This window comes from Brassica napus, chromosome C2, assembly GCF_020379485.1.
Source record: "Brassica napus cultivar Da-Ae chromosome C2, Da-Ae, whole genome shotgun sequence".
Taxonomy (NCBI): domain Eukaryota; kingdom Viridiplantae; phylum Streptophyta; class Magnoliopsida; order Brassicales; family Brassicaceae; genus Brassica; species Brassica napus.
Window position 1 is genome coordinate 48,927,142 of NC_063445.1, and position 25,089 is coordinate 48,952,230.

The 25,089-nt window shown below is 33.5% G+C and overlaps 2 protein-coding genes across 3 annotated transcripts; both read left to right on the forward strand.

Moving 5' to 3' along the window:
- Positions 1 to 4,577: 4,577 nt before the first annotated feature.
- On the forward strand, positions 4,578 to 8,172 carry LOC111212224 (probable methyltransferase PMT5). 2 transcript variants are annotated; one of them, XM_022713676.2, is made up of 7 exons: positions 4,578 to 4,762; positions 5,023 to 5,923; positions 6,203 to 6,443; positions 6,524 to 6,749; positions 6,901 to 7,480; positions 7,577 to 7,800; positions 7,886 to 8,172. In XM_022713676.2, exons 2-6 carry the CDS (start codon positions 5,276 to 5,278, stop codon positions 7,724 to 7,726), a joined length of 1,845 nt encoding a protein of 614 aa, XP_022569397.1. In that variant the 5' UTR covers positions 4,578 to 4,762; positions 5,023 to 5,275; the 3' UTR covers positions 7,727 to 7,800; positions 7,886 to 8,172. The 2 variants fall into 2 exon arrangements, with proteins under 2 accessions (XP_022569397.1, XP_022569398.1); XM_022713677.2 differs by having other exon boundaries at positions 7,903 to 8,172.
- Positions 8,173 to 14,120: 5,948 nt separating this feature from the next.
- LOC106379796 (myb family transcription factor EFM-like) lies at positions 14,121 to 16,750 on the forward strand. The gene is made up of 4 exons (XM_013819669.3): positions 14,121 to 14,587; positions 14,965 to 15,507; positions 15,865 to 15,941; positions 16,031 to 16,750. Exons 1-4 carry the CDS (start codon positions 14,389 to 14,391, stop codon positions 16,484 to 16,486), a joined length of 1,275 nt encoding a protein of 424 aa, XP_013675123.2. The 5' UTR covers positions 14,121 to 14,388; the 3' UTR covers positions 16,487 to 16,750.
- Positions 16,751 to 25,089: the final 8,339 nt, after the last annotated feature.

Here is a 25,089-nt window from a genome sequence, read left to right on the forward strand (position 1 = left end):
AACTTCAATACGCAATACAATTTAGTTACCATCACACTTGGATATCAATTTAGTTACCATCACACTTGCCTTGTCTACTCACTTTAGCATTAACAACTAGAGTCAAATCACTACCAATAAACCAATAACAACTAGCTCGAGCTCTAATGAATGTGATAATTTGTGTTATTGTTGATGAGAGTAGAGAGAAAATTATTTCAAAACACATACAATATAAACGCAAACGGAATTACAAACCTATCAAAAGGAAATACTGGAACTCATGAAAGTAGACAGAATCTAAACAATACAAAAGGAAACAGATCTATCAAAGCGAAGACAGTGGATCAATACAATCAATCTATCAATACGAACTAGTGGATCTCAAGAATATTGAACTTACTACTAGAACTACTCGAGCTCTAATCTATGAATCTATCAAAGCGAAGAAGTGGATCTCAAATGAACTTATTTAAAACGGAAAATATTCAATCGCAAACGACATTCATTTCATCACAAGAAAAACAAACTAGACCCACATGCGGAGGAGTTAAAGCCACAAGAAGAACCACAAAATCTCAAAGCTAGGGATTGAGGAAGAAATACCTTTTCGATTGAAATAGGCGGCGCCGCTTTCGGTGAGATAGCAGAGCAGGGTCGACGGAGCCTTTCGCCGTCAAAATTGCCGAGCCGCGTAGTAATCGGGATGATTTGGGGACCGTAACTGAAGATGCCCGATATCGCCGTCGAGAGAGAGACTCGGGAGAACATGCAAAAGAAAGAAGAGGCAAAACGCAATTGCCCTATCCCAATTCCACCGTCCAATCGCAAGTAAACAGGTGGCACTAAGGACACAAGACCAAAACTTCTTAACTAAGGACAATCCACTTCGTTTCTTCATTATTTCGGCTTTTTTTTATTTAATTTCGAGCCCAATTTATGCAAGATATCGGGCTAAGATACACCGATATTTATGTTCTTATATCTTTTATTTAAGAGACGGTTCTTATCTTTTCATAGTTAAAATCTAAGAAAAACTAAGAACCGTCTCTTAGCCGAAGCTAAAAACCCCAGTTAAGAGACTGTGGTTAATCATGGTCTTACGTGGTTAGCATTGCACTCTTGCATATCTTCAGCATCAAAAGGTCGCTTCAATCCCTTGTTTTTAATTAAAGACCTGAATGGTAAGAACCAAAAGTTTTAGTCACTTTCTTTATTTACATATGGAAACTTTCAATATTTAGAGGCAAAAGATATCACTTTGATTTTGATGGATGAGTTTAAAACATCCGACCGACAATAATGATTAATCGTAAGAACCAAAGTCGGTTTACTTTTCTAATTGAGTATTGGGTAACTTTAATTTTGATTCAAAAGTCAAACTTTGCACATGGACAAGTGTTTCCCCAACTTTTCAAAAGTCCCCAAATTGAGTTAACCCCTAACCTAGATTTTTCAATTCACGATGATTAGGAGTGGGTACTTCGGTTATTTTATCGGTTTAATTTGGATTCGGTTTGATTATTTTGGTTTCAGAATTTTTTCAACTGAAGCAAACCATAATTAGTTTAGTTTGGATTGGTTTCGGTTCGGTTCGTATTCGGTTTGGTTTAACCGGGTTCCCTTAAACTGATAGCAGACATTGATGTTCTTTTCGAGCTATACCCTGCTTTGAATCATAATTGAGAATCATTTCCGTTCATGTGTGTTCATAGACTCTTGTAGACTATCTAACTAAAGCGGTTGATTTCGGAAAAAAATTGGCATAAAGATTCTCTAACTATCCAAACTTAAAACTTTAAAGATTCTTACGAGCTAGATGAGGTGACAGAAGAATAAGATTGTGCAGATAGGATGCAGCCAGTTCAAGTAAAATATTTTGATGGTAGAAACTACCTAAAGTTGTATTTAAAAAGAATATTTAAACTGCATCTTTAACAAAAAAAATTATCTTCTTGATTTTGATCGCATAAACTTAAGTTCCATTTTTGTGGCATGGTTAATATATTCATGGTGGTTGTTTAGGAATATAAAAGGAAAAATGATTATTAGTTACATGAACAATATGACACCACATGATTGATTATATATCTAGATAAAAATAATGTAACTAAGAACTATACAAACTATATGATCACTCGACAACATTAATTAATTATCATGTGTTATAAATTAACATCCTCAACATAATTTTGATAACCATAAAATGTATTGATTTATTACTAGACAATTTCAAATGATGTTGAACATGTTTTATCTGTTTTAATATCTTATTTTATCTTTTTTTTGATATTCTGACTGTTTGATTTATGTGTGTTTATTTTATTTTTGATCATTTGGATATGTGTTACGATTTGTTTTTCAAATAAAATTTTTAGTGATGATCAAATTTTTCTAATATCAAAATTATATATGTAGTGTTAATAACATAAAACATATTAGTTCATTAGATGTTTTTTTTTTGGTAATTTATCTAGTTTGTATGGTTTGAATACATTATTTTATTATAAGTGCATGATAATGTGGCAGTGTATTGTTTGTATATATGTTTATCATTTTCTAGTAAAAATACAACCATATGGAATTGGCTCATTCCAACCGGTATGAAAAGGAATGAAAACGTATTATGGAAATGGAAAGTGGTTTTAGTGCGTTTGTTTTTTATTATCTTTATTATGTCAAGGTTTATGTATTGAGAACATGTAGGTTAATTAGTGTTTACGACTTTACTACTAAAGATGATTTCTTGAAGTGTCTTGAGTTGATATTATTTGAGAAAAAAAGAATTTAAAAATAGAAATAATATATTGGTTTATTAAAGGATAGAAAGCTATTTTAGGGGAGTTAAAAAAATAATTTTAAAAATTAAAATTTAAAATGATGCTCAAAGTTTAAATTAATTTTATGTATATGAGAGAGAGACTTCATAAGCAGAGATAAATGTATGATAATGTGGCAGTGTATTGTTTGTACATATGTTTAACATTTTCCAATAAAAATACAGCCATATGGAATTGGCAGCACAATGAAAAATGTTCATCTTTCCAACTGGTATGGAAATGAATGAAAATGTATAATGGGAATGGAACGTGGTTTTAGTGCGTTTGTTTTTCATTATCTTTATTATGTCAAGTTTTATGTATTGAGAACATGTGGGTTAATTAGTGTTTACGATTTTACTAGTAAAGACGATTTTTTGAAATATCTTGAGTTAGTATTATTTGAGAAAACTAAATTTAAAAATAAAAATAATATATTGGTGTATTAAAAGATAGAGAGTTATTTAAGTGAGTTAAACAGATAATTTCAAAAATTAAAATTTAAACTGATGATCGAAGTTTAAACATAATTTTATGTTTCCTCAAAACATATAAAAACTTTAACCTAATATCAATAAAAGATAGTTTTTTTAGCAAAAAAATAGAGTTTTTCTAGCCAAAAAAAGTTAAAATCAGGAAATTTTTATAGTGGATTATTATTGCTCACCGACGACAGCATGTATTAATTAATTAAAAGTGCCTTTATTTCGTGTGAATGAATTTCAAGAAAACAATAAAATAAAAGAGAAAAAGAGACCAATTTATTAAATGCCAACAAAAAAAGTAAATTGCAACTATTCCCCTCCGCTTGGTAGCCCTGGGACGGATCCGGATATCCGGGAAAGTTAGGGTATCCGAATCCGTGGATTTAATATCCGGATCCGGATTCGTTGTTTTCGGATATCCGGGTTTCGGATATCCGTCTCGATATTCTATTATCCGCGGATATCCGGATCCGGATCCGGATCCGGATCCGTCAAAATAATTAAAAATAATTTTTTTAACAAAAAATACTATTTTTTTAATATAATACATAAATTAAATATTTATAAATATATTTATATATGTTTATAATATTTTAAAAACTAAAATATAATATTATAAGATTAATTTATATATAAATATTAATATATCAAATATAAATATTAATAAAATTAAAAAATTTAATGTATTTTAAAAATACGGATCCGGATCCGGATATCCGGACCTAAAAATTAAGATATCCGGATCTGGATTCGGTTTGCACGGATCCAAGATTTTACTATCCGGATTCGGATCCGAACACCCCAAATATCCTATTTTCGGAGCGGATCCGGAACGGATCTCAGATCGAATCTGGATCTCGGATAAAAAGTCTCAGGCCTACCGCTTGGTTCTTTCATGACTGTTGTCATTGCTGGAATAAAGTTAACGAAATGATTTTCCTTGTTTTTTTCAAAAAGTTACTTACACACTTTTCAAGATCTAACTACTCCCTCCCTCCTTCCCTCTGTTCTCAAAACTAATATTTTCTAAAATGTTCACTCTTATTAAAAACTCAATAATTATTTATACGTTTTCTAATAATTTTTTACCAATGAAATTTAATCAATTCAAATATTTTCATTTGATGTTTCTTAAAAATATAAAAAATACTTTAAACATATAAAAAATTTATCTTTGTGGAACAAGTAAAAAATCTAAAACATCTCATTTCGAGAATGGAGGGAATATAATTTAATCGCTTTAATTAATTTTCTTAATCATCTCATTTAACAGAACTTTATTCAGAAGAAAAAAAACCATAAACGAACTCAACACAGCAGAAAAAGAAAAAGGTTATAGAGCTGCTAAAAGCTAGAGCCCGTATAATTGGAATCTCTCTCTCATTCTCATTCTCTGACTCTTGTCTCTGGTCTCTTTGTCTCTAACTTTTGCCATTGTTGGTCCAAAGCTAAATCCTTTTTCGCAATCTATTATTACAGGTACGCATCTCAAAAACCCTTAAATTCATTACAGTCTTTGTCGTGAATTTTTGTTTTGTTTCCTACATTCAATGTTTTCTAATCCGATCTGGTCTCTCATCTCGTTCGTCATACTCGAGATCTCATCGTGAAAGTTTCAAAATTGAGTTTATTACGTCAAATTTCGTGACAAAAAGTGCAAAATTGGCTTATGTTTTTGACTAACTACTTTAAGTAATGTTTCTGTTTTGGGAGATTTTGATCTGAAGTTCTGTTTGCAGGTAGTGTGATTGGCATCGCCTTGAGCTGTTTAACTTATTTTTGCTGCATTACATCTCTCTTCAAGTGCCCATTTCCTGATTTGGATCATAAGAGTGGAAAGACTTAGCCCTGTTGTTCTTAGGATTGTGAAAGCTTTCCACAAATGGGCTTGATCAGGTGATGAGACTATGTACTACTTCAAGATTTGGACTTTGTCAGAATCTTTACAAAGATTAGGACAGCAAGAGGAAGGTTAAGATAGTTGTTTTTGACATGACAAGTCCTTGGTTCAAGAGTCTTTCCTCTGTGTTTGGTCTCAAACCACGGATCAAATCCTTGCTTTTATTAATCCTTGGTCTTGTAGCTCTTGTTACCATCTTAGCACCGTTGTCATCCACTTCATACGACGCTTCTACTTCTTCAACACTCGTCCCCAACGTTTATAGCAGCTACAGGAGGATCAAGGAGCAAGCTGCTGTTGATTATCTGGACCTAAGGTCTCTCTCCTTAGGAACTACTCTAAAAGAGTTTCCTCTCTGTGGTAAAGAAAGAGAGAGCTGCGTGCCTTGTTACAACTCAACGGAGAATCTCCTTGCTGGGCTTCAAGAGGGTGACGTGTTGGACCGACACTGCGAGTTTGAGAGAGAGAAGGAGAGATGTGTAGTACGTCCTCCAAGAGACTATAAGATACCACTTAGGTGGCCACTTGGTAGAGATATCATATGGAATGGGAACGTCAAGATAACCAAAGACCAGTTTCTTTCTTCAGGAACCGTTACAACGAGGTTAATGTTGCTTGAAGAGAATCAAATCGCATTTCACTCGGAAGATGGGCTGATCTTTGATGGGGTCAAAGACTATGCTCGTCAGATCGCTGAGATGATTGGCTTAGGAAGTGACACTGAGTTTGCTCAAGCGGGTGTAAGTCTTCTTGGAGATTATTATTTCCTCTTGTTTCATAATAATTGTTGAAGTTTTTGCATACAAATTAAAAAAAATATTATTTAATACATTATTTTGTTAATTAATGATCTAAAATTAAGGATAAAAACTTATATGCATTGAAAATGTTAAAAAAAAAAAAACACTTTTAATGAAACAAAATATAAAGGATAAAACGACACTTAATATGAAACGGATGAAATGGAGGGAGTTTCTTAATTAATGAGCTTATGATCAGTGTTCTGATGATGCTTGCAGGTACGGACTGTGTTAGACATTGGTTGCGGATTTGGAAGCTTTGGTGCACATTTAGTGTCTCTAAACCTGATGCCTATATGTATAGCTGAGTATGAGGCAACTGGGAGCCAAGTCCAGTTAGCTTTAGAGAGAGGCCTTCCTGCAATGATCGGCAGTTTCTTCTCAAAACAGCTTCCGTATCCTGCATTGTCTTTTGACATGGTCCACTGTGCTCAGTGTGGCATTACTTGGGACATCAAAGGTAACTTAACTACTAGTGTCACAATTTTGAGTTATGTGCTGATGTCATGTGATGACGTTTTCTGTCTGTCTCTTGAGCAGATGCAATGCTGCTTTTGGAAGTGGATCGTGTTCTGAAACCGGGAGGGTACTTTGTTTTAACTTCTCCCACGAACAAAGCACAGGGAAACTCGCCAGACACGAAGAAAACAAGCATCACAACACGAGTGAACGAGCTGTCTAAGAAAATCTGTTGGAGTCCGATAGGGCAGCAGGATGAGACGTTTCTTTGGCAGAAAACTGCAGATTCAAATTGCTGTTCGTCTCGGTAAGTATGATCATGATATATGTTCTTGCCTCTGAAAGTGTATATCGACCAAATATCATTAGCTCATCTGGAAAGGACCCTGGCTTTTGTGTCAGAGGTCCCCAGTTCGAGTGACTGGTGGGACGAAACTAATATTACATGTTGTGTACAGGTCGCAAGATTCAATACCTCTTTGCAAAGATGGAGATAGTGCTCCTTATTACCACCCACTGGTTCCATGTATAAGCGGTACAACAAGCAAACGCTGGATACCTATTCAGAACAGGACTACCTCAGCTGAGCTTGAGATTCATGGTTTAAAGCCTGAAGAGTTCTTGGAGGATACAGAACTATGGAGAACAGCACTTAAGAACTACTGGTCCTTGCTTACACCCTTGATATTCTCAGACCACCCAAAGAGACCTGGTGATGAAGATCCTCTCCCTCCTTTTAACATGATACGCAATGTAATGGACATGAATGCTCGTTTTGGCAACTTAAACTCTGCTTTACTCGACCAAGAAAAGTCCGCTTGGGTGATGAACGTTGTCCCGGTCAATGCACGTAACACACTTCCTCTCATACTTGATCGTGGCTTTGCCGGTGTTCTCCATAACTGGTGTGAACCATTCCCAACATATCCAAGAACATATGACATGCTTCATGCCAATGAACTTCTCACACATGTTAGCTCAGAACGGTGCAGCTTAATGGACTTGTTCTTGGAGATGGATCGGATTCTTCGCCCAGAGGTTCATTTTATAAACACCATTCTTGTTTTTTTTTTCTTTTTCTTATCTTCCCATATAATAAACTTGACCTTTGTGTGTGTGTGATTACTATAATAGGGATGGGTTGTTATAAGCGACAAGGTGGGAGTAATAGAGATGGCACGTGCACTAGCGACTCGAGTGCGTTGGGAAGCACGTGTCATTGATCTTCAAGACGGTAGCGACCAAAGACTTCTTGTCTGTCAAAAACCATTTCTCCAAAAATAACTTGCTGCGTGTATATTCTTCTTTCACACCATTAACAACACTCACCAGTCACTACTACACATGTCTTTTAACGGGTAAGTTCTCTCTTCTCTCTTACTTGTGTATCTGAATCAAATACTGAGCGTCTAACGAAGGGATTATTCTGATGTTTGTGTACAGTTATTTGTTCTAAACAGATCCAAACTATGCCTCCTGCTATAGCTCTGTAAAGAAATTATTCTTTTCTCAGACAGAAGAACAGTTGACGAAGGTTTTGTAAGAGTGGAAGTTGTAGCTATGGGTAGAAGAAAAGAGTGAGATTCAATATTCTTTGTAATTTTTGGTCTGGAAGGAACACTACTGTAGCTATATATAAATTTTTTCATTCATCCAATTTTTGTTTGCTCCTCAATTTTGTAAACAAGATAACGTCTTTTATTTATTTTCGAAATTGTATTGTTTCTGTTTTTGAAGGCCTGAGATGATAGTAAATGAGTTATTTACAAATTATTAAGTTTCTGAATCTGTTAAACTTCTACCAGGGGAATGTTTTAGGATTTGTATCTGTGAGAGAGCAAATTTAGAAGTTAGATAAAATGGTGCGAGTAATGAATGTATTCTAAATTGAAAAAAAAACATGCATAAAAAAAAATTGTGGAGATGCGGGAGATCGAACTCTGTGCCTCTCGCATGCAAAGCGAGCGCTCTACCATTTGAGCTACATCCCCAATTTGTTTAATTTATTGACAACATTATATATATCCATTCGGATTTACGTTCTTTGTCTTAAGCTTTGTTCATTTACTAACTTGATATATTTTCAAAAAACATGAAAGGAAGAATTTCAGTAAATAAAATTGAGAGATTATTAATAATTATTCTAAAATCAGAAGTTCATAAAATTTTAAACACTAAGATATTTTGATCCAACTATCCAAGTAGAACTGTAAGAAATGCATATCCTGAGTCAAGAATGTTATCAATTATTTTTCAAAAACAGAAGAATGTTATCAATTGGCGAATAATATTTAGTTTGAGATGGTGGGAAAACCCCATCATTTTGAAAAGACATGTCAAATACTTTATTATAAGCCAGAAATATAAATATGACATAAGTAATACTATAAATCACCACTCAACATATTCATTGTCAATTGATTCTGACTTTAAAATGCTTGAAACTTAACAACCATAATCAATATTGATTTCGTTATCATTACATACTTAATTAATCCCTAGACTAATCTTAAACTCGAAACTACGCATCCAAAAAGGATTTATTTATGTATATTATAGATACAGATAGCCCTGAATATACACGTATATCTATGTTGGAATATTGTTCGCTCATGTGTTTTGTAAAAATCTATCATGGTAGGATATGCAGATAATATAATAGGATATGAGAAATACAGAACTTTGCATAAAAGTTAAAGCAAATGAAAAATTAAAATTTATTTACATGTATATTAATTCTTAAAAAAAAGAAGGTACCTAATTCCCTCAACACATTAACCAGTCATTGTGGAATTCCCTTTGTATTATTAGTCTAGAATTCCATCATTCATTTCCTTTGAATAAACTTTTTGCATTTTAAATAAATTTAATAACCTAAAATTAGAATACGAAAAATAACTTTTCTCTTGTGAAAACAAAATATATGTAAATAATCACATTATAACACGAGAAATAAAACAACATGACATTAACTGAGGGAACAAATTGATTGCTTGGTCGCATTTGTGTTAAACCAATTAAAATCTTCATATGCAAGACTCCAATCCTTAACTTTTGTAAAGATTCTTGTTTAGAATCCAACTTTGATTATCTCTTTTTCTTTTCTTTTCTTTTCTTTTATTTTGGGAATGAATTTTTTTCCTGTCGAAAAGTAAAGAGATATTTCCTTTTTAGCATCCCATGCAAAGCACGCACAAAAGATATTCTCTCGTGACACGTTTCGACTTACTTCTCAACTTTGATTTCTGTCTGAATATCCCCTTTGTCTGTATTAAATACGGGGAAAATACGGACTCCCGAATACTTTTTTTTTTTTGAAAAATGGACTCCCGAATACTTCTAACTCTTATTTTTCTTCTTCTTTTTCTTCTTCTTTTTTACATGTTATGCTTTGATTTCAATATATAATATTTTCTATTAATAAGTGTTTTGAAATCTAAACTGACCAGTTTGGTTGGAACGAACATCCACGACCCGGCTAATTAATCTGGCCTGGTTTTTGACCCACTTAAACCTGAGAAAACCATTAGCAAAAGCCAACGATTTCAATGATTCGGCAAATACTCAAGACTTAACCATGGCGGGTGTGGTCGAATGGTAAGACCCATTCGAGCCTTTAGGAAGCTAAACAATCCATGTTGAGAACTTATCCTCCATATTAATTAATCCGTGAGGATGTGAGGATATGCATATATGAAACTATACACTTAATCGAGAATTTGGTGAAATGTATATGTATAACTTATATTTTTTATTGATCAGTGTGGGCCAAAATCTGAAATACCTCAGATTAAGCAAAAAAAAAAACTCCAAGACTTCTATAATGAAATAATAATATAAAAATGTGTGTTTTTTTTTAACAAAAGTGTGGCTAGAACGTTTAAAGCAATAAGAGACAGTTTTTTTTCTTTCTTTTAAATCAGATCAATTCGGTTCAGTTTGATTGCTCCGATTGGTCGTCGCCTCTAGAAAACAAGATATAATGTGACTTAGAGTTTAGGCAATAATTTTTTACAAACAAGCGATCTAATAATAGAGAAATACAAGAATATAGCTAAGTCACTAAAACTTATGTCAAAAACTATACATTTTCAAAAGACTTTTTTCCTTTGTCGCTTCGCAAAACTAAAAGAGTTCAATTTATACTTTTGCGGCCTCTAAAAGTGGAAAAAGATACGAGTAGTCCAAGTTACGTTCCGTTCCGTTCATCTTTATATTTTAAAGTATTTATTATTTATATCACATTAGTTTGATTACACAACTTGAGATTTTGTGATGGTCTACTCTGTTCACTTTTGCAGTTTTTCGGTATATGCTTAGATTTTTTTTGTATATGCTTAGTTATACTTATAATGAAAACTAGGCCTGAGCACGGGTCAAGTACCAGACATTTTTAGGTACTTGTTACTCGACTTGGTTTGTTAAGTAGTTATATTTGTTACCTGTATTTGACTTGTTCTGGACAAGTATCCACTGTATCAAGTATTAGCAAATTTTTTTAATACTCGTAAATTACTTGATTTGGTTTATTACTTGATTTTATCTTTGACTTGATTTGATACTTGATCTTTTCAGTTACTTAACCTATTTTACTTGATTACTTGAAGTTAAAACACAGAATTTTACCTTTACAGCTCTGTATATAAACGTCAGATTTCTGTTGGACTAAATCAGTTAGTACTAGCCCAATAGATTAGTAATGTTGGGTATTGATATTTAAACGCACAATTTTTTTAGTTTTGATAGACATATGATACATCAAATTTTAATTAACTAATAGACTAGATACCAAATATTTAATAAACTAAATAATATATCACAAGTAAAGGAACAAATAGAAGATACTAAGTAACAAGTCAAGTAACAAGCCTAGTAGCTAAAAATAAAAATATACTTGTTACTTGACTTGTACTTATAAGTAATAGAATCCATTTACTTGTTACTCGACTTGATTGTAGCAAATACTTGTTTTTTCAAACCGAGCCGAGTCAAGTAGCAAGTATTAGTCGGATATCAAGTAATAGTGCCCAGGCCTAATGAAAACTGATTATTGCGTTTTTATTTGATATTTTAAGAATTGGTTAGAATATTGTCATGATAAAACTCTTGAAAACGTACATATCATAAAAAAAATTAACTATATATCATCAAAATCAAATTGATCTTAGCCAATTTGTATTAGTCTGAGTTTTCAATGTAGATCTACTGAGTCTTTAGGTCTGCCAAATTTTTTTTTTCTTGATGATCTTGGTGTGATCCGAAAAGTTTTCTATGCCCAATGACTAATCACTAAGATGTCCATAGAAATTCGGGTTACCTTACCACTTAAAGCATCTATGAGTGGCCAAAGAGAATCGAAGCTCCAGCTGGAACATTTTTACTACTAGGCCAGAACCGGTTGGTTTGGTCTGCCAAATTAGTTCATTGGTTTTTATGGAACCCATATAAAATATGAAAGACAATGCAATACATATATAAAAACGGGAGCGTAAAATGTCTTTGAAAAGGTTTAAAATATTTATATGCAAGAATTTTCTACCCTTCCTGGTCACTTCAGTTGGAAGATTCTGCGACTCTAAAACTTATTTCAATATTATTTAAGTGAATATCTGTCCTAGTGTCCTAGTTTATGGTAATCAATCAAATCAGATATTCCCTTTCTTTCTTTCTTTTGCATCCACTAAATTTTAGAACAATTATACAACTTTTAAAAATTCGATTTAGAAAAAAATAATTGATCAATCGTTATCTGTATGTCTCTCTGTCTTTCTCTCGTGCGACTGTAAATATAAAAAATCTTGTTGTCTAGCTCGTATATGCTTCTTCGATATATTTTTGAATCTCAACTCTCTCTCTCTCGATTACCAAAAAGAAAAACTCTCTCTCTCTCTTTTTCTTAATTGAACACATATAAGGTGGAAGAATATTTCGTGTTTTTTTTGGCAACGATTCTAAATTACCGCAAATGTACCAAAACGTATACTATTGAATCATTTCTCATATATGAATGGCAGTGGTGAACTGGTGATTCCATACATAGGTTAAAATATATCTCTCTTTCACAAATGTTCGGAAAATATTAGAAAATAGAAAACTTTGGCTCAAACCTATTTTTATGTGAACAGCTTAAATCCTTTATTTAAAACGGTAGCACAGCTAGGAAACATACTTAAACCCAAAAAAAAAACTATAAACTGAATTCACAAAAGTATGTGAAGTGCGAAGTGGTGAACCAACACAAGAGGAATATATTTAAAGCTTTTTCTTACCCATTTGTTCTTTATAACAAGTTTCCATATATTCCCTTTTGTTCTCTGCTGCTTTTTATCCCACTCTTTTCTCCTTTAGCCTCACTTTTCTCTTTCATTCAAATGGAAAAACTGAATGAACGACCTTTAAGATGAATACAGTCTCTCTGGCACTTTATTTAATAAATTAACTTTATATTAAAATATAATGACTTGACAAAATAAGTGATTAGACATTAAGCATATATGTAATAAGATAAAAATAACAAATAACAAATAACAAATCAAGTGGTCGTCGTAGTTTGATAATTTAAGTTGAGCCATCAATTGTTTGCTAAGTATATGCTATTGAGCTACTGCAAAGCTCATATAATGATTTGACTAAAGATTAAAGTAATTTTATTTGTAAGCTATGAGCACTTAGCCATAACAGCTAAACTGTTTCCATTTTAATTGAAAACAACCAATTGAGCTGTTGTGGCTAAGTACACAAAGTTTTCATTTTTCAATTTCTTTTGATCATATTTTTATTAAAAATACTATATCTTTTTTTATTAATCTGAAGGTATTCCAACCATATGGAAAAACCTAGACTAATCCTCAAAATAAAGTATAATCCATAAATAAATCTTTTTCCGAATATATAAATGGACAATAAACAGAAGTTTATATCCGTGTAGGTGTCCAGGAACATTGCGACTTAATTTTGCGGAACAAGTACATAAAATCTAAATTGGCACCCCAATTCCGTCTTCTTACCGCTCGACCACGAGGTCCTAGACTATATATATATCTAACTGCATCGTTTTGTAACCGCTACGACAATTCTTACTGCGCGGCTATGAAATTTGTTCATCAATCAAATCTTCAATTTATATCCAAAGTATTCTAGTAAAAAAAAGCTAGTAAATATTCCAAATAAACCATGTAAGAAACAATCTGTGCATGGTAGATCAAAAGTCTTAGTTAGGCTTTTTGAGAGCTGCATTCGTAGTCATTGACTCATTGAATGAGAAGAAACGATTTCTAACAGCGAGTATCTTCTCTCTCTCTAGAACACTCAAGTCTCTCTCACTATATACATATATCATAGTTGTTTGTGTATGATGACAGATCACTTTATTCCCCCCACCCACACCCTTCTTTGAACTGAGCCCTCTAAAAAGGACAGGAACCTCCTCGTGATCCTTCTTGTGTCCGGTGGCGGACCCAGACTTTTTTTTAAGGTGGGTCAAAATTTAAAATGGGCTTTAATCAAACAAAAAAAAGAGGTAAAAATGGGTGTCAAAACGGTATCAAATTCGGGTTAAAGAGGGTCATAAGAGGAGACTGAACCACCAAAGCTACCAAATCTTAACACAATAGCCTAACAAAATCAACTTTATAATATTTAAGGTGTGGCAACTGACCCACTATTTATACATGTAGGTCCGCCTCTGCTTGTGTCCACAACCTAACATTTTATTCCCCTTTTCATCTATCTTCTTCATTCTCTCTTTCTCTCCAAACCCTAATTTTCACAAACCCTCAAAATCATTGAATATATTTTTAAGAAATATTCAGCAATATACACATCATCTGAAACTTGAAGCGACCACAAATTCTTCTTGATTCCTTGATCATCTATTTATAGCCAAAAAAACATTATTATATATTTTCCTTACATACACACACATATAGAGAGCTTATTGACGATATATGGCTTCCTCATCAGAACTAAGCTTGGATTGCAAGCCACAAAGCTACTCTATGCTTTTGAAATCATTTGGAGATAATTTTCAGAGTGATCAAACCACACAAAAGCTTGAAGATCTTCTTTCTCGGCTCGAACAGGAACGCCTCAAGATCGATGCTTTCAAACGCGAGCTTCCCCTTTGCATGCAGCTCCTTAGCAATGGTACATATATTCACATATAGCATGTACACATATATAGTTTTGTATAATATGAATAAAAAATATTTCATTTGCCACAAAATAAAAAATTACTTAAAACAAGAACAGAAACCTAACGAATAAAATCATTATTTTGTTATATAACGAGAAGAGTTTTTGAATTTCTTTTTACCTTTTCAAAAGATCTTTATTCATTAATTTAGGAATTTAACTCATAAAAATCAGAGCTTGCTTTTGAATTCTTTGAATAACAAAATTTGTTAACCCCTCCCATCACTGAAGTCAACAAATTTAACTAAAGTAATTTTAAAGGTTATAAGGTTCGTGTTAGTTACATCTTTAACTCTAATGTTTCAAATTACTTTCATATCATTTTTCAGCTGTGGAAGTTTATAGACAACAGCTTGAAGCATATAGGGAAAATAGTAATAACAGCAACCAAAGTGTCGTCGCAAGACCGGTTCTTGAAGAGTTCATACCCTTAAGAAACCAACCCGAAAAGGAGAACAACAAAGGGAATAATTGGATGACGACTGCTCAGCTTTGGAGCCAACCTGAAACTAAACCAAAAAACATTGATCCAACTACAGATCAGTCTCCCAAAGACGAGCTTGCTAGTAGTCCAAAACTCGGACATTTTGATGTGAAACAAAGAAATGGTGGTGGGGCTTTTCTACCATTCTCGAAGGAAAAAACTTTGCCTGAATTAGCTTTATCTACGGAGGTCAAAAGAGTCTCCCCAGCCAATGAACATACTAATGACCACGACTGTAATGGTGAGAGCATAATCAACGGTAGCAATAACAACAACAATAATAATTCTTCGACAACAAGTCAAAGTAATAGAAAGGCGCGGCGTTGCTGGTCGCCTGATTTGCACCGGCGATTTGTCCAAGCTCTTCAAATGCTAGGCGGTTCACAAGGTACAAATGAGCACAGTTATTAAATTTATGTTTCAGTTTCATATTGGTTTGCAATGGATAGTCTCACATAATCATCAACTAGTCACAATTATTATTTTTCTAGAACATTTGGGATTCCTCAAACAAATCCGTATACCGTATTGTACAGTGTACATATACCACTCCGAATTTATATTTAGGAGTCTCATTGAATCTAAATTCTGGTTTGGACTTTGTTCTAATATTTTAGTGAACAATATATAGTATAAAATTATGGATAAATTTGCCTTGGTTTAATTTACTGTTGTTCATCTACCAATTAGCAGTCATATTGTTTGAAATAAATTAACAAGTTTAAGTCGGAGTTTCTTATTGCAGTGGCTACACCTAAACAGATAAGGGAACTTATGAAAGTTGATGGTTTGACCAACGATGAAGTCAAAAGTCATCTCCAGGTAACCTACATGACAAGCCACCACAGTATGCTTACTTTGAAAACACTTTTAACTCATAGTTAATTCTTTTATATTACTTTCAAAAACAGAAGTATCGGCTTCACACAAGAAGACCAAGCCCAAGCCCAAGCCCACAAACATCAAGTGGGCAAGGCCCACACTTAGTGGTCCTAGGGGGCATATGGGTCCCACCAGAATACACCACCGCACACGGCGGCACTCCAACTCTCTACCACCACCAAGTCCAAAACCATCAAGGCAACGCGGCGGCGCAGCCTCCACCACACTTTTGCTCCTCTCAAGAGTTTTACACAGCTCGTCCTCCACCACAACAGCTCCACCACCATCACTTTCAAACGTGTAACGGCTCATCCGCGGATGGCTCCGCGTCCACAGATTCAGCTCATCAGTTAACGGACAGTGCCGCCGATGATGGGAAATCGCTAGAGAGTGGTGGTGGCGAAAGAAAAGGATTGGCTGCTCTTAGGGAAGAAAGTGGCAATCAGAGCAATATTAATGGAAGTGAAATAACTCTCAAGTTCTAAATTTTTTTCTTCACGATTAATTTTATTAAAGGGAATGAATCTAGGGCTAGGGTTTGCGGATGGCTACGTGACTAAATTCATATCGCTGGTATGTGTTCTCGGTAGAAAATGAATTGTAGGAAGCAGCGAGTGTGTTCCAAAAAAAAAAAAAAAAAAAAAAAAAAAAAAAGAAGCAGCGAGTGTTTTATATATCGAAGTTATTATGAATTCTCATAAATAATCTTGTTGAAAATAATGTTACTTAATTATAAAACTATTACGACATTTTTTGTACTTATACAAATACAAGGCCGGATCTAAACCATGAAAATAGATCAAGAACACTTTTTTGTTTGTCCACACAAAACTAAAACATTTTAATTAAACTAACTTAAATTATTTTAAAAGACAAAATCCAGTAAAGGGCAAGTGACCCATACCGCGCTTAGGGATGGCAATCAAGGAACTGGACTGCAGGCCTTGCCCTAAAAGCTTGCTGCGGGGTGGGATTGGGCCTCCATTTGGTAAGCCCGCAAAATTGCAGGCCTCGCGGGATGGAGTCAAAGCGGGACGGAGTCAAAGCGGGACGGGTCGAAAGCGGGACGGGTCGAAAGCGGGACGGGTTCAAAACGGGACGGGTCGAAAGCGGGATGGGCTACAGGTTAACCTGCGGGATTTTGTAGACCCGCAACCCTAAGTTCCCATTTCTGCTTTCATCTAAAACAGAGAGAGAGAGAGAGAGAGAGAGAGAGAGAGAGAGAGAGAGAGAGAGAGAGAGAGAGAAGGCGATTCGACGTTATGTAGCTCCAGTGACAGTGGTTTCAGGGTCGATGATGCTTCCGGTCTCCCAAGCGCCTTCGATCTGTACCGGTGGAGCTTCTTCGAGTCATCATAAGAAATTTGAAAACTCACTTTCCACCGAAGAAGAAGATCTAGTTCCTGCAATGGGTTCTTCATAGTTTTGCCTATATGTATTTGTTCACATTATCATACCACTGTTGGAATTCATACCGGTTTATAACTATTTATAAATCAACCTATGAATTTATATGCCTAGAATCTCATGTCAATACTAAATAACTGTAGATCTTAAGGTTTCGAATATACCTGGTTATTCGCAGCTGAATGATGAATAAACCAAATCGAGATTTCTAGCACTCCAAACGTCGTGCCTCTACTGGTATCCACACACACACAAACTGGATCAAGACGGGATGCTAGTACTGTTGAGATCAAATCTCAAAACCTGACGAACACTTCGCCTTTATGAATAGGTTTCGGCCAGAAGTTAAAAAACCCACCCACATATCATAACATACTTTCGTATATATGTACATTTTGGAGTTTTAGGTTTCAATATATCTTTAACTGACTTCTATTATTCTTATTCGCAGAAGATGAAGTTGATGGTGAAGAACAGAAATCTCCATCTTTTCGTCGCTCATTGGTGATAAAGATGAGGAACTAGAAGTGTGATTGGTGTTTTCTTTTTATTTATTTTTGGGATTAGCATCTTTGATATGGTGTTGGTTTTATTTGATTTTGGATTCAGAAAACTAAAGTATTTGTTATGAACATATGAGTTATAATATTTGGATTCAGCAACTAAAGTATTATTTATTTTTAAAATGTTTGGAGTCTAACAAAAGTAAATAAACTAGTGTTTTGATCCAACTAAAATCTTCAACTAACAAGTGTATTACTTTATCCAGTTCAATCTTTGACTAAACTCACTTACTGAATGCGTCATGAAACTGATAAAGCGTCCTGAATCATGTATTGAAGCGTTCAGGAGCCATATGTTCGTTTGTAATTCTATGTCCCGCGGGCCGATCCGCAAAGACCTACATGTTTTGCGGTACGGGTTTGGTCAGCCATTTTGAAGACCGCAGCCCGCGTGGGCCTGACCCGCCGTGACCCGTTCGAAGACGAGCCCACTGCAGTACGGAACGGGATGGGACATATCAACCTGTTTGACATTCCTAACCGCGCTACACGTCCGTTCGCCCCTTGCTTATACTTTTGTCTGCTGTTACTTAAGTTGGTTGTTCATGCTCATATGATTGGATAGTGTAGATTTATGAATTTGTGCAGGCGTTACTCATGTCTAACTTGATTAAACAATCGTTTAGGTGCGATCATATCAATTGCTGATCGACTAAAAGAAAAATGTAGTGGCAGTGTGTATATAAGTATATTTAATAATTGTTTTCCCATAAACAATCGTTTAGGTGCGGTCATATCAATTGCTTATCATATCAATTGCTGATCGACTAAGCTTAAACGCTATATAATTTAATAATTGTTAATTTTTAACATAATTTAAGTATATTTAATAATTGTTTTCTCATTGTATCTACATCTGATTCGTAACACAAGTCATCTTTCTTTTTCTTTTTCGGCAGAAGTCATCACTTGAATAAAACGGGCGTTTTCATGTGCTACGCTCTAGCTACTATATATTCTTATATAAACTATTCTCTAAAAGTCAGCAACAATCTTATATTTTCACTACATAAAAAGTCTAGCCACCACCTTACGGTCCTTACCTGTATCTATTGTAATCAAACTAATATTTGCAATCCACCACAAATAGTATTTTGTGGCAAAAAAACGATAATTTTGAAAAAATTCTCAAAATTACTGAGAAATTAGTTTGGATCACTTTTTGTCATGAGAAAGTATTTTAGTTGGTGTAAATCTAGGTTTGAAAAAGGTACACGTTAAGGTGGTTTGGGTTTTTGTTAGTCATTTTAAATGAATAAAGAGAATTAATGACATTAAGGGCCATTTTTTATTTAATTAGTAAAATATAATTAACAATAATATAATAAGATCCTTAAAAGGGCACAACTTATTCGCAAGTTCTTCTTACTAGTTAACAAAATGAAAATATTATCGCCTTCAAATATAACATTCCGATATCTAAGTGAGGAGCATGCCTGCATTGACCAGATCAGTGCCGATAGATTGGATTCCATCACCGTTGGTCGTCCCTCAAATTTTCCCATCCCAGCTTCTAGTAAGTTTCCATGATGGTTTCGTATTAACCAGCCCATACCTGAGTCTTCTGAACCAGTGCGATGGGAAACATCATAGTTACATTTGATCCATCCTCGCGGAGGAGGCTTCCATTGGGAGCGTTGATTCAAAGATCTTGATGCATTATCCGTTGTAGTTCTTGATAATATCTTAATCCATAAGTATCTTACTCAAGAAGTTTCTAGCCCTCGGTTACAACTTTTAGTACCAACTGTAGCTGCTTGGAAGACAAACTTTGATTACGTAGATTTTCATCATGTTAAACGTCATAATAATAGTTGTGCAGATCTATTAGCTAAGAAAGCTATTGTTTATGAGACAAATTGGAGTTTGTTCCATTCATGTCCCCTTTTCTTGTAGAACAATGTTTGCTTAGATAGTAATCAATAAATCTTTTGGTCGGAAAAAAGAAAGTTAACAAAATGAAAATATTTTTGTTCCATATTGTTAAAGTTTCCTGAAAAAAAAATCAGAACTTAAAAATGAATATATTTACTAATATAATAACAAAAATATATTTCACAGTAAAAATATTTATTGTCCTCGTGTACTTGCAGAAACAATAATTATCTTCTTTTAGAATAATAAAATTTTGATTTGTAAATTGACTAATATATAACCAAATGACTAGTGTTAGATTAATAACAAATTACTGAGTTTCCAAAAAGAGAAGCAAAAATGTTTTCTTAACGAAAATGTATAGAACTCACAACTTATAATTTTATTATAATTTTTTTTTGTCAACTTGAATTTTCATTTCTGAAAAAGCCCAAAGGGCATGATACAGAGGAAAGATAAAGCCCATCCCGTTCCCATTTACAACTTTGATTAAAGATAACCATGCTTAATCTACTCCTAAGCAAGAGAAAGATTAAGAACATTATTAAAGTGCCACATGTGGACACGTACAAGACACGCGTCACACTGTGAGACAACGGGACATGCAAACGAATCGGCGTCGGAAAACCCACGATCCTCCTTAGCACCTTCGCCAGACTTTTTCTTCAACTCCATATCTTACGAAGCATCTCCATGTTCGCCTTCTTCACTCGCCTTCCGTCTTCCTTCATCTCCGGCTGAAGCGCATCCACGTCCTCGACCACCATGGTCGAAGATCTTCTGCCGCCCACTAAGGACTGCGGCTAAGCAGACGCGACATTACTCAGACCAAGGTCGATGATTCCGACGTCAGTGAGTTCGGTTGGTATGTAGATAAATCCAGAAGAGCTTCATCTGTAAACCAAAGTCCGATCATGTCGGAATATTTATTTAATCAACACAAATCAGGGAAAGATGAAGAACATAAGAGAACATCCCTGATTTGGTTGAAACATCTCAACAAAAACAAAATCGAGTTGAAATCTAAACTTATTTAACAAAGATTCAACTCGAAAATAAAGAAATCTCTTCTCCTCTCTACAAATCATCAGATTGAAAAACAGAGAGAGGAAAAACAAAAGAAGAGAAACTGAAACTAATTTTAATTTTATTATTTTTAAGTGAGAAAATAACTATAGTGATTTGAAAAATTTAGTCATTTAAGTGTTTCACTATATATTATGTTATCTATTTATATAAAAGAGAGTTTCATCTCTCTTGGGTGTGCCACGTCAGCATCCACGTCAGAAAATCGAAGGCTTTTGGTGTGACACGTGTCCTCACCGTTTCATTAAACAAAATATGTACGTGGGTTTGTTTTGTATATGGGCTTTATGAACTTTAAGCCTCTCAACCCTCTCTTCTAGCCCAAAGTAAATCAACCGTAAGCCTCTCAACCCTAGGCCTCTTTCGGATTTTACGGTTCATGCCACTCTTTCTTCTCCACCGTGTGGAAGTCGACATGAAGAATCTATTCGTAGGGTTTTGATCGCGTCGTTTGATCTTCGTTTTAACAATTCAAAATGTCTCCGGTTACAGATTCATAGTGTTAACCCCTTTTTAAATCCATCAACCACGATCTATCATTCAATTCGAGTTTCTCTTAGGCAAGGCGGTGTATCTTCAAGAATAAAAAGGTTAGTCTTCATTCCCTTGAAACCATCTTCTCAGTCAAAACAACGAAGTAAACTTATTTTTTGAAATTGATCGAAAAAGTTTAATAATGTTTTGAAAGAGATAAAGCTTATGGCTTCAGTTGACATGATTAACTGAAGACGTCTTTTAAATGTGTGCAGTGTTCTTCACTAGGTGATAAACAGAGCATCAGATGGAGGAATACCACCTCTTTATGTGGCTGCTCTGGAGCGACACATAGAGACAGACAGTGCAGTTACTTTGGATTTGGGAGCTTTTGTTGCTCAGATCACTGCCACAATAGATCGTAGAGGTTATTCTTCTAAAGGAGGTGCTTGCTTACTATTTTGATGAAAACAAGAGATAGAGCTTTGAGAGAATGGTTGGTAGAGAAAACTGGAGAAAACATAAATATAAATTTTGGTTCTGGATATCCTAGAGGTATACTATGTTTATTCCTCAAATCTTTTCCTTTTAGTAACTTTTTGTATAGTAATATGTTTGTCATACAATTTAGATCCTGAGACAGAGGCATGGTTAAAGCAACACAAACATTTTGTGTGATCACCTCCTCCACCAAGCGAATGCATATGAGATTATGAATGTGAATGAAAATACCAAACGGTTGGCCTCGGAAAATAAGTTACATGGAATCATTTTTGTTTGTTTGTTGCTCTTCGTTCTCTCAGTCACTTAGCACCTGATAACTAATTTGCGTACAATTATATATTTGAAAAGGTTTCAGCATGATGTCTACCTTATGTCACAATTTTGGTGAGCTACTATTCTACTTTCACATCTGGAAAGCATGAATTTCTCAATTTTTAAGGTCATATTTTCCCCATCAGAGTTTAGTTTCTTCTTCCATAATCATGAAAGCTTCTTTTATTAAAAATCTACATCAGCTAATGGTATTTTAAATAGATTGTGTGAGGGTGCAGCAACATCATAGAAGTTTGCTGGAGGGATTTACAAAGATTCAAGTGAGCACACTTGCAGTGAGGGAGAAATTAAAGTTGATGTCATACATTTTAGATTATGATTCCAGAGAAGTAATAGCATTTTCTGTTGCAAATTTTGTGGTGTCTATCACAGACCTGCTCCTTGGATTAATAGTTGCATTCATGTTGACTGATATATCATGGTGAGCCACTGGCCTATTTCATAGATTCATCATTTGTTAATGAATACACGTGTTCTTCTATGACAGATGCGAAGTTTGGAGGGCATAGAGAAACACCAGATGAAACAAGAGTGACAAGGATAAAGGAAGAAGACAATTTGTTCCCATCATTTGTGTGTCATTTGTATAATTTAAGAAACAGAGGTGATCTAAGTTTTATTGATAATGAAGCTTTGATGAATAGTATTTATATTACTACCATATTTGTCTGTCTTTCTATACAAGATGAATAAAGAAGTGTGTTCAGACAATTATTGAGCACTTAAATCCGATAAAAAAAATGGTAATCACAATCATCAGTCTCATGTTATATAGAAATCTAAAACTCATTCGAATTATATAACATATCCACTGAAAAACTTATTCAAAACAATGCAGGAAAATTGGTGTGCTAATAACACTTATTCCAGTGATAATATTAAAAATTTAAAAGTAAAATTGTAATATAAAAAAGGTTACTAAAAAAACATATATAAGAGGTTTTTTACCAAAATAGATAAGAGGTCAAGCTAAATACGACAAAGAAGAAGACCAAACTACATTCCCATTTTTAATGCTTTACTCATTTTTTTATTTCAAAATTACAAATATTTTATAATAACACAAATTGTATGCGAAGGTAAAAAGAATTTTGTGTTCCAAAAAAAAAGAATTTTATGTTCCGAACTTACAGCAAACAATCATATGAAGTTTTTGTAAATATTCTGACATTTATTTTAAAAAAATATATATAGACTATTCTAAGAATTTTAATAAAAATGAAAATACATTAGAAAAGATATCATAATTTAATGAGAAATTGCTTAAAATGCCGTATTTTAGATACCACATCCAAATCTTAATTATTATTTTTAACAAAAAATTATTAGATTTATTTTTAATAATCTATTTTGATTCTACGATATAAGATGTTGATTAACATGTATTTTTCCCTTTAATGGGGGTCAATAGGAGAATTCATGTACCAGCGATACACAAATATATAACCAGCGCTTAGTATCTAATATCTATAATGTCTCATATCTTCATTCTTGGAATATGGATGATGAAAACCAAGAATCTCATAAAAACTAATAATATGTAAAAATGATATTTATAGACAAATTTAGTTTTCATAACATAAGAATCTCATGAGTGTTTGATTGGTAGAAGATGTGGATTTAATTGTTTTGCTTTAGAATATAAGCTATAAAAGTTTTTGTTGTAGCTACAGATTTTATTGATGTAGATATATATTAATAATTTTCAACCCACTAAATATAAAACTCTAGAAAAAATGATTTCCAAAACCAATATTTTTTTCAATTTTAATTTTTGGGCTGTAGTTTTAAATTATTATTTTTAGAACATGATTGATAAATTTATGTTGTGAAAAAGAAAAGTATAGAAAGCATTCAGAGTAATTACCAATCACATTTGAAAACTATTGTATGTTTTTCGACGTTTATGAAATTTTAGAAAAATATTCAATAAAAAATTAACTGTTTACCTTTTATCAAGGTATTTACAAAAAAAAAAATTATTAGATCCAACATTTTTGAAATCGGAAGAAATTTTTTAACAATCCCATTTTATCTTTCATGTATACTTCTAGAGATTTTGGTGAGAATTTAAACTCTTAGTCACTACTTATAAAATAAAAATTAGCGAATAGGATGCACATAGGAGTTAGGAAATAAAAAATTTAAATGATTGGAATTTCAACCTATTTTTTTACTGTAATAATGTTTTTTAAATAATGTAATTTTAGCATTATTTATGTTTTGCATTTTGATAAGTTAAAATTCATTTAAGTAATTTATATTTTTTTATAGTTTCCAATATATACTACATATTTAAATATTATAACATAATATTTTAATTGAATAAATAATTTATGAAAATATAAATAATAAAACCAAGCTGTTTACATAATAGTAATAGTAAACAAATATAACTAACTTACAAAAGTCTTAAATAATTTCCAAAAATACCAACCTAGAATAGTAATAGCAAAAAAAAAAAAAAAATTTAACCAACCAATCATGGATTCAGAATTATCACAAAAACTACAAAAATACCACCTACACCTATCCACACAATATAATATGTTATACGCCGCAACCAACTAATATAGATATAAACATAGAAATCATACATGATTAATTTTAACTAACATATATACATAATCCTTCTACGCACCAACATTCTTAAAATCCTTAAATATTATAATACATTTCACTTGAAAAGGTTTTAGAACACATTCAAAAATAAGATACGATTCTATAGTTATATACATCACACGGAAAGTAAATCCCGCGCGCAGCGCAGACCGACCCTAGTTTGATTATAAAACTTCAGATATTCAATAACTTTCGTTTATTTGTTTTGTTTTGATTCGACGTGT